The sequence below is a fragment of the Danio rerio genome, chromosome 10 (assembly GCF_049306965.1).
Source record: "Danio rerio strain Tuebingen ecotype United States chromosome 10, GRCz12tu, whole genome shotgun sequence".
Taxonomy (NCBI): Eukaryota; Metazoa; Chordata; class Actinopteri; order Cypriniformes; family Danionidae; genus Danio; species Danio rerio.
The window spans coordinates 40,542,501-40,557,714 of NC_133185.1; the positions used below are offsets into that span (position 1 = coordinate 40,542,501).

Consider the following 15,214-nt stretch of genomic DNA (forward strand, 5'->3'; position numbering starts at 1 on the left):
TTGTCAAGAATTCAAATGAACATTTTCATAATAGTCAACAATATTACTGAAATTAGTTTAAAAACTAAATAAATATGTATCTACACACATTTACACACACAACTAATTCAATAGATTTGATGATAGGGTAAAAATCTGCAGATTTCTGTGTTTGCAAATTCCGTGTGGGCCTAGTTATGTGTAATAAAATGAAATGATACAGGGAAAAAGTATTGAACACAAAGAAAAAAGCCATGGAAAGGCCACACAGCAGCTGAAATCAAAATTATTCTGACCCTTGTCAGTGTAATTGAATATTAGCTGAAGAAAATAAAAACTAAAAAATCTAAGTTTATAGACAAGGCCCAAAGATCCATCAAGATTTTTAGACACTGTTGAAGTTTGGGGGAAAAAACACACCTGAGCAGTGCATAAGGCTCCATTCTCTATACAAGAGGCGTCTTGAAACTGTCATTACTTAAAAAGCCTTTCATACGACGTATCAAATACATTTAAGCAGTTCAGTATTTTCTCCTTCTGTCATTTCATTTTTATTGCATGTAACCTAATATATTTGTAAAAATTTTTGGTTCATTTGTTAGATTTTTACCAAAATCTGGTACAGTTTCATGTCATTAACACCTTTAGAAATATATTTACCCAGAAAAAAGTCATCTATCTGTTTTTCTGTCTGTCTGTCCATCTACATCTATCTATCTATCTATCTATCTATCTATCTATCTATCTATCTATCTATCTATCTATCTATCTATCTATCTATCTATCTATCTATCTATCTATCTATCTATCTATCTATCTATCTATCTATCTATCTATCTATCTATCTATCTATCTATCTATCTATCTATCTATCTGTCTATCTATATGTCTGTCTGTCTGTCTGTCCGTCTCTGTCCGTCTATCTGTCTATCTATCCATATATCTGTCTGTCTGTCTGTCTGTCTACATGAGCACATTACGAAACCATCAAATGTATTGTTGTTGTTTAAACAGAGGGCTTTATTTTGATGGTCCAATCGCAAAACAGAAAGCGCAGGGCGCAAACGCATTCAGGGCATGTCAGAATCCATATGTGCTAATATGAGGACGGGAAAATCCGCTTTGCGCCATGGCGCATAGTCTAAAAGGGTTGTGTTTATAGGTGTCTTAAGTTATAGGTGTGTTTTAAGAATAAACCAATAAGAGTCTCATCTCCCATTCCCTTTAAGAGCCAGCTGCGTTGCACCATAAGCGCATTTGCTATTTACATGACATAAAGTAAGTTTACTTTCACTTTTGCTCTCGTAAATAGGGAAACCTTTACACACAGACATCAATTAGCTTATAAATAATTAATTTTGTTTGTTAAGCGCAAAGATTTGTTTCAAAACTATTTTTAAATTCAGTTCTAATTACCAGCAAAGGAACAAATGAACAATAATAACGAAGTGTGGTCAAAATACTGAGTTATTTCCAAATACACTTGCTATGCCCCATATGGTCTAAAACCTGACAGGTGGACAAATCTAAGCTTGTTTGTAATAAAAAAAAATATATAAATATGGATATAATAAATAATACTGTTAATAATAATAACGTTATACAAAAGCAAATTGAATGAACTGAAAAAGCCTCCCGAGATGAAGGATTCAAGGCAGTGGTTCTTAAATTTATGTAGGCTAGAAAATAATATGTTTTGTAATATTTTAATCCTTTATATTTATATCCTATATATATCCTTATTATATCATATATATATATATATATCCTAATATTTTAATTCTTTTTCATATGTAAAGATATTTGCGTATTGCTCCACATCTTGTGTGTATTGAGCAGTGTGCAAGCGAGGCGCACAACTAACATGCTCTGCGTCGGACTTTAGACCGGGTTTGTTCTGGTCTAAAGAACAGACTATTACAGTTTCTCAAAATAGCAACGCGCCAAAACACACCTGCTTTTTAAGACTAGAACGCCTATGGGCGCACATATGAGCGTAAATGCATTTGCTATTTAAACAGCGTGGCGCAACACCTCAAAATGACCCATGCGCCGAGCTGAAAGTAGCAAATAACAATTGCGTCACGTCTTGAGCCACATTGCGCCGGGTGTATATTAGGGCCCAGAGATATATAATCTGCTCATATACTCATGACACAAAATTTTCTATATGGTCATCACATTTAGGTAAAAAACATCAAAAATGCTGGTGGTGAAAGAGTAAATGACCATAGAAAAAGATGTGTCCATTGCCAAACCAGCTGAGAGCCACTGTTTCTTGGCATCGATGCAAATATCCGTTTTGTAACCTTCATTTTTAAGAGTGCAGTGTTGCAACTGACAGCTTTCCCATCTCCTATTAATCTTGTTTTCTCTGCACTCAGAGCCCGAACCCCTCTCTGACGTTCAGTGTGAAGACACATGACCGTGTTTATTACATGGTGGCTCCTTCCCCAGAGGCCATGAGGATCTGGATGGACGTTATCGTCACTGGAGCCGAGGGATATACACACTTCCTACTGTGAGCCGGACTCGTCTTTGTTTAACAAACATTTAACAAGCCCAAAGTGACCTTCACAGTTCAGCTCGGCCTGTTGAAAGGATCTCATTTTTCACATCAGCCTTACTGGAGAGAGGTTACACTTTTATGATCCTCTTTCTATCAGGATAGATCGTCGACTGAACGTTTTTCCAGTCATCCGTGACCTAGTTTGGAAAAACTGGTGCTTTACCCACTGTGTCCTGCCCTGAGTTTACAGCTTTCAGACTACAAAGGTACTCACTCTTGAATTGTTTGCCCCTGTTTTGCTCACTTCCGGGGTAAGAAGCAATGTAAGAGAGATCATTCACTGCTCTTTGCATTTCACAAACGTGCCGATGAAGTTTTGACCTGGATATACCTCAAAGGAAAGACTGGTTGTGCTTAAACTAGACACCAAAGACAGCAGTGTTTCTGGTGAGCCATACATACTGCAACCATCAGGGTATTTCTCAGCGCTGTTTATTTATCCAACAGTGCTGAACATTTGTCCTGTTATTGACCTTGGTTTTTTGTACAATTTATATCTTTCCCACTTTCACCAAGTGCCTTGCATTTGTTAGTATAGGATGAGAATATTTAGCTATATTATAGTAGCATGATATAAATAGTCTGGTTTTTATAGAGCACAAACATAAGGTTCATGAAGCAAAACCCCCCATTGAACTCATGAAAAAACTACATTTCCCATTTTGATGCTGTACAGAAGATTACACCAATTTTCACAGCAAAGTGACCCAAAAGTGATCTTTAACTCCAAAGACTGTTATTATAAATCCTCATGGGAAACATGAATGGAAAAAAAATCCTGAATCTGCGCTGCTGAAAAAGCATGCAGCACTAATGCACTCTATTAACATTATTTTCTATTAACCAACTGTGCCTCCATGATGCTCAGGAACATTCCAGAAGGAAGAATTTAGCACCAAAGACAAGCTGAATACGTTTTTCAGCATGATATGAATGTAATGATGTACACCTGTCACATAATATGACATCCAAGGAGGTTTATGAGCCTTTTAAATAAGCTTATGCTAATGATATTTTCATTAGACTTATGTGTTGTTGTGTGTAGTACCACAACCGGCCAGAAGAGGGTTTCGCTTATTGAATATAGATTTTATTTTTAGTTTTGAACAAATCCATATGCATGTCTGAATTTATGATTGTGTATCTGATTTATATTTTAAAAGTAGGAATCAGTATCTGAAAATACAGAAATTATATGAATGTTAGTGTAGATAATAAATGCAAGGGTTGTTTTATAAGGAAACAATGAAAGCACATGTGCTTTCTGACAGCAAAACAGGAAAAAATGAATTCTTTTGTGAAGTTTGATTAGTCCATTGATTCCACCATTAAAATATTGTGCAATTTTAAAAGCCCGTCCACATCACTAAGTATGACTGCACACTGTAAAAACCATAATTAATTTTTAAGCTGAATCAAATTAACCTTGTTAGACATTTGAACTCATATTATATTAAACTGACTTAAATATTAAGTTGGAACATGATTAACTTAGTTTAATAAGTTACACTTAACTAAAACATAGGTTGTCATGAGTAATTGATCAAATAATTTTTTGGGTCACACTTTATTTTGATGGTTCGTTTGTTGAATATAAATTATATTGCTTCTACATGCCAACTAATTATCATTCGATTATAAGTAGACTGTTAGGTTGAAGTTTGGGTTAGTGTAAATTGAAATGTACTTGCAAAGATTCTTATAGTCAGTTTAGTGTCTGTTGAAGGAGCAGTGTCAGCAGATAATAAGCAGACAGTCCACTACCACTCAAATGGACCATCAAAATAAAGTGTTACCATTTTTTACAGTGCAGGAATAACTATTTTATAACAACAGTTTTGTCATCTTGTCAGTTTAAACGCTTGATCTCTTTAAAGAAGGATGGATTCTAATTGACTGAAAATTCAGAAAGTTACTCTAAAATTTATTGCAATAATGTTTTTGTGCCTTTTTTTTAAATAATTGTGATGTGGACTTTATTGTTCTTTTTTTAAATTAATTTTTTTATTGTTCATTTTCATAGTATCATTCCGGATGTAAATGATCTTTAAAAGAAATCGCATGTAAATGCATTATTGTTCCTCATCCCGTCTCAGTTTAAAATCTTTGAAGACCAAATTGTTCTTCATACAGGGTGTCTGCAGGGTTTTTAAAAAATGTTAAAATGGCTTAATACTCAAAAACTAAATTTAAGGCCTTAAAAAGTCTTAAATCTACTGAAATATTGACGTGTAGGTCCTAAATCATTTTTAACAGGTCTTAATTTTTCCTTGTTCATGTAAAGCTAATCAGCCTGCCCATACAATCGCCAACAATCCATCTCAATCAAACTTTGTATTTAAAAATGTTCCTATGTTTTTATCTTTATTTACAATAATATACAACAATAATAATGATATTTATGTAATTAATATTCTTACAATAACATTTGTTCAAAAGTTGTCTGTATTTACTGCTGAGGATACTGTCCTGGGGTGCGTTTCTCAAACAACGACTTAACTTATGATGCATTGTTTGGGAAAAGAACAATGTAGTGATGAGTGTTTCCCAAAACCCATAGTTTCTCTGACGCAGATCCATCGTTTGAACTATAATGCCCATAATGATGCTCTAAACGGGGTGGTAACAACTTTTTAGAGAAGAACCCCATAGTTTCTTTGTGCAAATTATATTGTATTTAAAAATTATATATTAGTTTTGGTAAAAACATGCACTGGCTTTCCATATTAATTGAAATACATGTAAATGGCATATATAGGGTCTGTGTTTCCTTTACAAATATTATTGAGATCATGAATATTCTATTCTAAAACATAAAATCGCTTACAAAAGCTAACACATATTCTAATCTCATATATAAATCATATATATAAATAAATAAATAAATAAATAAGGAGGCTATTTATTAAGAAATGAAATTTAATATTTATTATTTATAAGGAAATTTTAAAAAATCCTACTTTAATAATAATAATTTTAATGATGATGATGATTATAATAATTAAATAGGATATTGTTTATTTATTTTTTACTTTTTCAATTTGATATTCTAACCTCTGCAGAAATATTCTAACCCAGGTAATTAATAAATAATCTACTATAAACTAAAAGCATTAACCTTTGCTATGTTTTTTGTTTTTGTTTTCACAAGCTTTGGAGACGTGACATAAATTCCGCTTTTAAATAATAGGTCACCTATAGCTTTCGTCATGAGCCACGGCTGTGTTCAAAATGACATCAATGTCTTCAAAGTGCACTGCAAAGGGAATGCGATTGTAAACATGAAGATCGCTAAAACTGAACTGTAAAGTACTTTGAAAGCAAATTACACCTGTAATTACACCACAATGTTATGAACGGATAGGACATAGGGGGGATAATTGGGAATAGAACACAGCCAGGAACTATGTTTCTAACTACAGCTCTCGAGGCAACAAACTATGTTTGTAACAACGATACTTGCAACCTTAGTTAGCTAACAATGGTTTTCGGAAACACACCCCTGATCTATATTTTTTATTGTTAAATTATTGTTATTATTTCTCCATTATTAAATGTATTAAATTTTAATAATTTTGTTTGATAGGGCAATTGAAAACATTTTCCAACTGGGGTATTCGGAAACAAATCCTTAGCATTTAGACCAGTAAAAGTCTAAAATTTAATTCATAATGGTCTTAAAATCTCTTAAAAAGTCTTACATTTCATGTGGTAAAACCTGCAGAAACCCTGTGCATGTCATTTAGTCTCATTTAAATATTTTTTCCTGCCAAATACTTGCAGATGTTCACTAACAGTTTAGACTGTAAAATGAAGTAACTGTAATCTGCCAGCCAGTAGATCAATGTTTATGAGCACTTTGAGACTGAACAGTATTTTAGAGGTGCTTTGAAAATCCATTACCAAGCACTGCAAAGCATGATAAAGATCACAGTTACAAAAGTACTTATTTGAAATGTATCTCAATACTTGTATACTCAGCTTTTGTCAGTATTTTAAACCACCGAGTGTTTATTTTTCAACAAAACAAAAATCTTTATTTTTATTGTAAGCATGTTCTTAGCTCTTAATATGTTGAACCATAATAAAACCACATATGAGTAAAAGCTTTTTTTTTGTATGTATAATGGTGTAAAATTATAACCACTGACTGCTATGAATGTTTATATTTATGCATTGTTGTTTGTGATGAACGAGACATGCAAACCCTGAAACGTGAACACATTTCCAGCCCGCCTTTCACACGTTCTCACCTCTCATTCGCTCAGAAACGTGTAATCAAGTGTGATCCAATTAATTACTTACAGCCAGAGCGTTCAACGCAGCCCATCTGTCTCATAAACCACTGATTTGACATACATTTTACACATTATAGTTGATTTCAGACAGATAAACTGTGTTACGTGTGAAATGCGAGAGTCCATTTTATTTCTCCTTGCCTCCTCACCACACCCCTCTTTTCCTGGCCCCCCTATTGGCTGACCTAGTGAGGTTGCCATAGCGACTTTTTTTTTTCTCAGCGGCGCATGGATAATTAGCTAAACATCTCTTAACAGAGCACATCTTTTCACTGGGGGTGCTTATGTACACCGACGGGGAATAAGACACAAGCATTCTGTTGTCTTTTAAAATATCAGGAGAGTTTATGACAATCCATCCAGCTCATAATGGCGCATTTGTTCTCCATTGTACGAGCCGAAGGGTGTGTGTGAGATATCAGGCAACATGGTTCAAATCAATTCAATGCTCACACAAGGGGAAATTGTGTTTTCTCTGAGATTCATGTTTCAAAACAGAGAGATTATGGTGCTAATCTCATGTTTGGATGCACGTAAATAAACTAAATGCATATGCAGATTATCTTAATCTCCTTTTAATCCCTTTCTTTGTGACACGACCATGTATTAAATCATTGCGCATGCGATTGCCATTGCCATCTGCTTTAGGGGAGATCACCTGAGAGCATGGCTGGCATTCCAGTAGATTTAAGGGTTTGGGTTTAGTTTAAAATAAAACTTTTAAGCATGTTAGCTATTCATTCACATAGCAACAGCTAAATTATGAACATGGGACTGAAAGTGCAAGTTTTTAACAACCACACTGTTATTGTTCATATGTAAAGCTGAAGGTTAATACTGTAAAAAAGTCTTTTTTTACAGCCAAAATTTAATTTTACAGCCAATGTTTTAGTTGAATCAGCTTAACCTTTTTAGTCATCTCAACTTACACCAATCAGACTGACCGCAAATAAAGGAACACTCCATTTTTATTTTGTTTTAGAAAAAGGCTCATTTTAAAAGTATCTTAGTAGTAAACTGTTGAATTTTACCATATTTAATGCATTCAAATGATCTCTGGATCTGGCGGGAGCACTTTTAGCTTAGCTTAGCATAAATCATTGAATTATATTAGACCAGTAGTTCTCAAACTTTTTTCATCAAGTACCACCTCAGAAACAAATTGTCTCTCCAAGTACCACCAAAATGAGCAGTATTGAAATACAATAGCGTAGTAGGCCTAGTAAAGCAGCTACAACTCTGCACAGTTAAAAAAACGTGGCAGATTACCTCAGAAATATAGGCTTTATGTCATTTATCGCATATTATATACATAATTTTTGATACATTTTTAAATGTGTGTAGCATGTACATGACATACATCATTCCTCCGCGTACCACTAGAAGGAAGCCTGCGTACCACTAGTGGTACACGTACCACAGTTTGAGAACCACTGTATTAGACCATTAGCATCTCGCCCAGAAAAAAAAGAGTTTTGATCATTTTCTTGATTAAATATTGATTTTAGTTGCAGTGTATTGTTAGTATATATATATATATATATATATATATATATATATATATATATATATATATATGTATATATATATATATATATATATATATATATATATATATATATATATATATATATATATATATATATATATGTATATATATATATATATATATACATATATATATATATATATATATATATACATATATATATATATATATATATATATATATATATACATATATATATATACATATATATATATATATATATATATACATATATATATATATATATATATATATATATGTATATATATATGTATATATATATATATATATATATATATATATATATATATATATATATATATATATATATATATATATATATATATATATATATGTAGTAATAATTGCAACTAATATGCAAGGATTATTACATCAGAGTATAGTTTCAAGCCATTTCAACCTAGGAATTAGCAGTTTTCATCAGTTCTTGCTTTCTCTTAGAATCAAACCCTAAACCATGGTGGTGCTAGTGCTGAAGTACACTCCACTTTTTTTTTTTTAGAAATAGGCTCAATTTACTAGTCTTTTAGTGGTAATTTCTGGGTCTGCTTGGAGCATTTTTAGCTTAGCTTAGCATAAATCATTGAATCAGATTAGACCATTAGCATCTCATTGAGGGGAAAAAAGAGTTTTAATAATTTCCTTGATTAAAGCTTGATTTTTCCATAGTTGCAGAGTGTACAAGAATTGATGGAACTATTTTGGCAGGATTATTACTGACGAGTGTAGTTTCTAGCCATATCAACCTAGAAAATAGCAGCTTTTCATCTTCCCAGACCCAGAGATTGGCTGAATGGGTTTAAAAAAATGGTATAACTCAACTGTAAGGGAGTTGTAAAACTTCCTAAAATGCACTGTTCCTATAAGGTAAAGTTTGTATAACTTTTTAAAGTTGAAACCTGATTAAAATAAGTTAAAGTTAGATTAAATCATTTGTTGTCATGAGTTTTTGTGATAATATGTTTTACAGTGTACAGCACTTTAAGACATTTTTGCAGATCAAGAAACAAGGAGCCTTTTAGTATATATTTACTGTCAGTTTTACTAATTTGGTGTTTCACATTTTTGTTTAAGCATTTGGCTGATATTTTTATCCAAAGCAACTTGCATTTAATTGAAGGTAAAATTTTCATCAGTTCTTGCTTCATCTTAGAATCAAACCCTCAACCATGGTGGTGCTTGGACTGAAGTACACTCCACTTTATTTTTAGAAATAGGCTCATTTTAAAGGTCACTTAGTAGTAAACTATTGAATTAAAAAAATTAAAATTTATACATTCAGATGATCTCTGGGTCTGGCAGTAGCACGTTTAGCTTAACTTAGCATAAATCATTGAATTGGATTAGACCATTAGCATCCAGAAAAAAAAAAAAAAAACTTTTGATAATTGTCTCATTTAAAGCTTGACTTTTCTGTAGTTGCAGTGAAATATTATGCCAGGATTATTACACTGTAGTTTCTAGCCACATCAACCTAGAAAATAGCAGCTTTTCATTTTCCATTGGTCTTCCTAGACTCAGAGATTTGCTGAATGGGTTCAAAAATGCTATAACTCAACTGTTTGACACTAAGGTAGTTGTAAAATAAGCCTATTTCCTAAGACTTTGTATAACTATTTGAAACCTGATTAAAATAAGTTCGAAAAAATCATTTGTTGTCATGAGTTTTTGTTATATCATTTTTTCTCTTTAAGCCATTTTTGCAGATGAGGGAACAATGAGCTTTTTATACTTTACTTTCAGTTTTACTAAATTCTTATTTTACATTTTGGTTTGAACATTTGGCTGATGTTTTTATCCAAAGCAAATTTAATTTAATTGAAAGTACAATTTTCAGTAGTTCTTGCTTTATCTTAGAATCGAACCCTAAACCATGGTGGTACTAGTACTGAAGTACACTCCACTTTTTTTTTAAAAGAAATAGGCTCTTGAATTTTACAGTTTTTTTTAAAATATACATTCAGCTGATCTCTGTCTGGCCAGAGCAAGTTTAGCTTAGCTTAGCATAAATCATTGAAATGGATTAGACCATTAGCATCTCATCCAGAAAAAAGACTTGATCATTTTCTTGATAAAAGCTTAATTCTTTCTGTAATTGCAGTGTGTACTAGGATTGACAGAACTATTATGCCAGGATTATTACACCAGAGTGTAGTTTTAAGCCATCTCAACGTAGAAAAAAGTAGCTTTTCGCTTTCTATTGGTCTTCCCAGACAAGCCTAAATGTACTGTTCCTATACGTTAAACTTTGATTTAACTATTTTTTTTTGTTCAAACCTGATTAGAATAAGTTTGAAAAAATCATATCCTTTTTTGCAGTGTACAGCACTTTTAGCCACTTTTGCAGATCTCTGTGAACAAAGAGCTTTTTATTTAATTTTTCATTGTTATTTTACATTTTTGTTTAAGCATTTGGCTGATATTTTTATCCAAAGCAACTTGCATTTGATTGAAGGTACAATTTTCATTAGTACTTGTTTTATCTTAGAATCGAACCCTCAACCATGGTGGTGCTAGTACTGAAGTACATTGTTAATATACATTAATGCACTGGGCAGATGCTTTAATCTAAAGTGATGTACACTGCATTGAAGATCTCATTTTCCCTGGGAATTGAACCCACAGATCTCCATTCTGGTATTTCAGTGGACTGATGAAGGTGTTTCATAATTTCTCAAGAAAGGAGCCACTTGAGAATGTTGTGACTCTTTAAACAAGGACATTTGATTTGACAACCATAGCGGTGTTAGTGCCATGCTCTACAATGTAAGCTACAGTATGTACCCTTAAACAATTCCATGCCATGTAACTAGGGCTCAAAATAGGACCCTCATGCAGGATTTATCTTGTGCACATCTCCTTGCGCTCCTCAATTGTGTTCATTTTTTTTTTGCTGCCCTAGATCAGACTGCAGGCTACACTTGACATTTTTCGCTTCACCGTGACTCACTTTAATTTTTGTAATTGAGGTTTTTCGATCATTTTCAAAGCTATACACATTCACGGTTAGGTTTTGCAGTGTTTAGAAAAACAGACACACGCCTTTCATCTTCTTCAGTCCCCAAAGGGGTTGCACATCCAGACACAAGGGACGGTTTCCATTAACATTAGACTGCTCTCCGGCTAATCACCCCGTGAAGTGGTGAAGTCCTCGTGTTTTTCCAGTTAAACAGCGCTACTGCCCAGGGCTCTGATTTGAACAAAAGAGCCTTGTTTGTGCTGTGTCTTTGCAAGGAGATTCATCAGTAAATATCCATCTTTTGTTTTCTTTTTTTCTTATGGGAAATCTGCAACCCCCAGCTCTGCTCACCCCGTGATGGAGATAAACACAGCAAATATCAGATGCTGTTTGCTTATTTACAACAGCATATGTTCAAAATAGCGATCAAATCCTTGAACAATGCTTTTAGCATATCTTGCTATGTCACGACGGACTGAAAAAAGAAAACACAGCTGTGATAGATCCGAAAAGGCTTCCTTTTTTTCCCACCCTCCCCATTCTTCTTCTCTCTCCGTACCACAGTGGCTCTCTGTCTCGTTCTCATACTCTCTCTGTTCCCCCATTTTAGCCTCCATTCATTTTCCTGTTAAGAAGGCTGCTGCTGATCCTCCTGCATTTAAAAAAACTTCATTTCTCTTACAGAGAGATGTATAAGTCGCATGCAGCAGCTGCATGGTGGGAATTCTATAGCATGTTAGCATCTACAGCTCACTGACCCGGTAATGCTGACATTCATGAGGTTTACAATTCAGGTCAGTGGGTTTTTCAGCCCAACAGCATGGCACTGCAGAGGAAGCTGGGGGGTGGGGATGGTTGGCAGTGGTGGGGGGCTCTGTCTTTATAGTTCTACTGTCTGTCCTCGAACTGAGGAGTAACACAGTTACGTAATGCGACGATATACTGCATCGTCAGTCCCTCACAACCTAATTCTGTCCGATACAATCCATATCATAAAGCACCCTGCATGACATTGAAAGCGTTCTAGGTATAATCACATTTTATTAAATAGGAAACATGTGACATTAAGATAATCACACCCAGTCATACACGCACTCATACACACAAAAATAGTCCTCTATTAAATATGTGCATGTGATGGCAACTCAAAGGATCTATCCGTCCAAAACTCATCCATAAAAGTCTTAGCTTACCTATAACACCAACTGCCTGCGAAACATCACCTCTACTGTCCTTTAATGCAGTCTCACACAACGTTCAAGTGCAGGCGGAAAGAAAAATCCACAGAGTTAGATCCATATGCCTCATGGTTTTTCTTTCCATGAAATGTTACACACACATTTGTTACAGCTGACAGGCACTGTGTGACTTAACACAGTGTTTACAAAAACAGCAAACAAAAAAAAGGACATCGGGAGAGGAGTGAGATGGCTTGTCTGGTTGAAAAAGTAGGGCATGCGTTCTGCTACATACATTCAGAAGAGACTGTGAATATCCTGTCTTGGCATGAACTGTACAGGTAAGATATTCTGTTTGTTTGCATACAACACGTGGGAGCTCCAAGAAGACTAACATTGATCCACAAAGTTCACTTGAAAAGGAAAAAAACGTTGGAAAACGGACAAAAAAAAGAATCTACAAAAAGAAGGCCAAGGCTACAAAGATTCCTCCATTGCTCTGTAACAAAACCTTTTTTTTTTCTGTGTGGCAGGCTGGGAAGATAAGAAAAAAGCACCTTGTGATGATACTTGGCCCCTGTGGTGTTTTTAGACCTGGGTGAAAACCAGAAGACTCGATGATGGATTGCTTGCTTCTTCTCTGAGGCTTTTAATTACCACAAAAGACCATTATAAAGCACTACAGTGCCGGAGATAATGGACGGATACATTTCTTGTATCTTCAGAGAAGGTCTACATGGCTCAGGATTCCAGGTGAGGGCTCTTGTGCTTTAGTGCCTGCCATTTAATTTCCATGTTTGGTTGCCATGGGGATCATTTAGACAGGGTCTTTGTGTGTGTGTGTGTGTGTGCGCCTGGGCACACAGAATTGAATCCACAGCGTCAGATTGTTCAAGAGTGATATGAAGACAGAAAAAAAACACTGGTGTGATTGACACCCAGTGTGTAAGTTGGTTTAAATAATAAAAACAATCCAGTTGTTCCTGCAAAAAGGCTCAAACCAGGCACAGTGATGCCTGATTGGATATTAAAAAGTAGATCTTGAAGAAAGCCGCCAGTGGAATGTGTCAAGGTTTTGTCATAGAATTTGACTATCAGTTATTTTCGGGGGATGGCAGCTGTAGCTGCTGGTGCAGGCTTATTGCTGGTCTTACGAACGGGCATTTTGGAGACAGGTATCTTGGAACGTGCTTCTCCCCTCCCCTGCACAGAATGGTAGGTTGCAGTAGATCCGTGTTTGACTGGGATCTTAGACTCCCGGGATGAGCTTGTGGCACCAGAACGTGCTGGACCAAGTTTGCCATCCATAATATCCTCTTGGCTGTGGGAGAGAGTTGGAGTGACAGCCCCTGATTCTGTGGAGACATCGCTGAGGGCCTCTTTGCTGCTGCTTTCACGTGAGAGAGTAAATGGGCTGTCCTCTTCATGCACTGGTGTTGGTAGATTCGAGTGGTCCTCATCTCCATTGGGCTGGGAATCTCGATGATGCACTTTAGGTCTGCCTCCACCGCTAACAGGGATCTTACTCAGAGTTGTGGGCTTCACTGCAGGACCCCTTTTCACTGCCTCCCTCAAATCCATGCTGCCGTCATCTTCTCTTTTCGAAGAAATGAAGGATGGGGTAGTACCCGAAGGCGACTTCAAGACAGGAATGTGTGGTGCGGAGGCACCTGTGGGTGATTTCATGGTACTAAGTGCAGACATGGTTACAGATTGTGATGAGGCAAGAGTGGATGGAGGTTTAGCAACAGGAACCGTTGATTCAGAAATGGAGACTTTCCTTACAGATGTTGTGCTAGTTTGGGTGCAAGATTTTGGAGTCTGCACTGTTGGTTGTTTTGTCTCAGCCTTGGCTATAGGAGCAGTGTTACGGCTTGTCGATAATCCAAATGTCGTCACATATTTTGGTCTTGGTGTTGGTGCTGGGGCTGGTGCTGGTTTTCCAAATGGTGGTGGAAAAGGGGTGTATTTGGTTGCAGAGGTAGCTTGTTTGGATTCATGGGTAATGCTTGGAGTTGATTTTGATGCAGGGGTTGGGGCTTGGGTAGGTTTAGCCGCAGGGGTCTGGGTAGGTTCAGTTTTGGTAACAGCAGCAGTTTCAGGGGTAGGAATGATTGGTGGTGGGGAGGTTTCAGATGTAGGTATGAAGATGGATGTAGAAATGGGTGTAGGTTCAGTTTTGGGGGCAGTTATGTCACTAGATATTGTGTAAGGTTTAATTTCAGGGCTAGATTTAGGAGATGGGGCTGGTTGAGCTGGGGAAGTTATAGGTTTGGATTTAGGGCTTGGTATAGGCTGTGAAATGGAGGCAGATGCAGGGGTTGGGGTAGGTTTAATAATCTGAGGAGTTGTTGTAGCTTGAAGGGTTGGGGTAGGTTTGGTTATGGGCATAGTTGATGGCACAGGTGTGGGTTTGGAGAGAGGGCTGGATGTTGGGGTTGAGAGAATAGGGCCAGTAGGCATAGACGGTGACATCTGGGTCACCGAAGAGGAGGCTGAGGTACCTGCAGGTTTTGTCAAAGGGCTAGGGATAGGTTTGGTTGTTGAAGGTGAAGGGGTGGGTTTGGCTGCTGATGTAGGAGAAGGTTTGGAGGAGATTGTTGGGCTGAGAGTAGATGTTGGAGAAGGGCTAGGTTTTGATCTGGTAGAAGTTGCAGAAGA

At 35.8% G+C, this 15,214-nt stretch overlaps 1 protein-coding gene and 1 long non-coding RNA gene across 12 annotated transcripts in view; one reads left to right on the top strand and one right to left on the bottom strand.

The window, feature by feature from the left end:
* Positions 1-4,863, top strand: part of phldb2a (pleckstrin homology-like domain, family B, member 2a) — a 76,563-nt gene extending 71,700 nt beyond the window's left edge. For 5 of the 11 annotated variants that reach the window (XM_073915066.1, XM_073915069.1, XM_021479426.3 and 2 more), the window contains one exon: positions 2,364-4,761. In XM_073915066.1, the coding sequence (XP_073771167.1) occupies positions 2,364-2,504 (141 nt within the window). In that variant the 3' untranslated portion in view covers positions 2,505-4,761. Of the gene's footprint in view, positions 1-2,363 lie in introns of all 11 variants that reach the window. The other 6 variants (XM_073915065.1, XM_073915068.1, XM_021479425.3 and 3 more) reach the window with 2 other exon arrangements.
* LOC141376431 (uncharacterized) overlaps positions 1-15,214 on the bottom strand; it is a 38,059-nt gene that overhangs the window by 2,922 nt on the left and 19,923 nt on the right. The gene's annotated exons all lie outside the window — the stretch shown is intronic.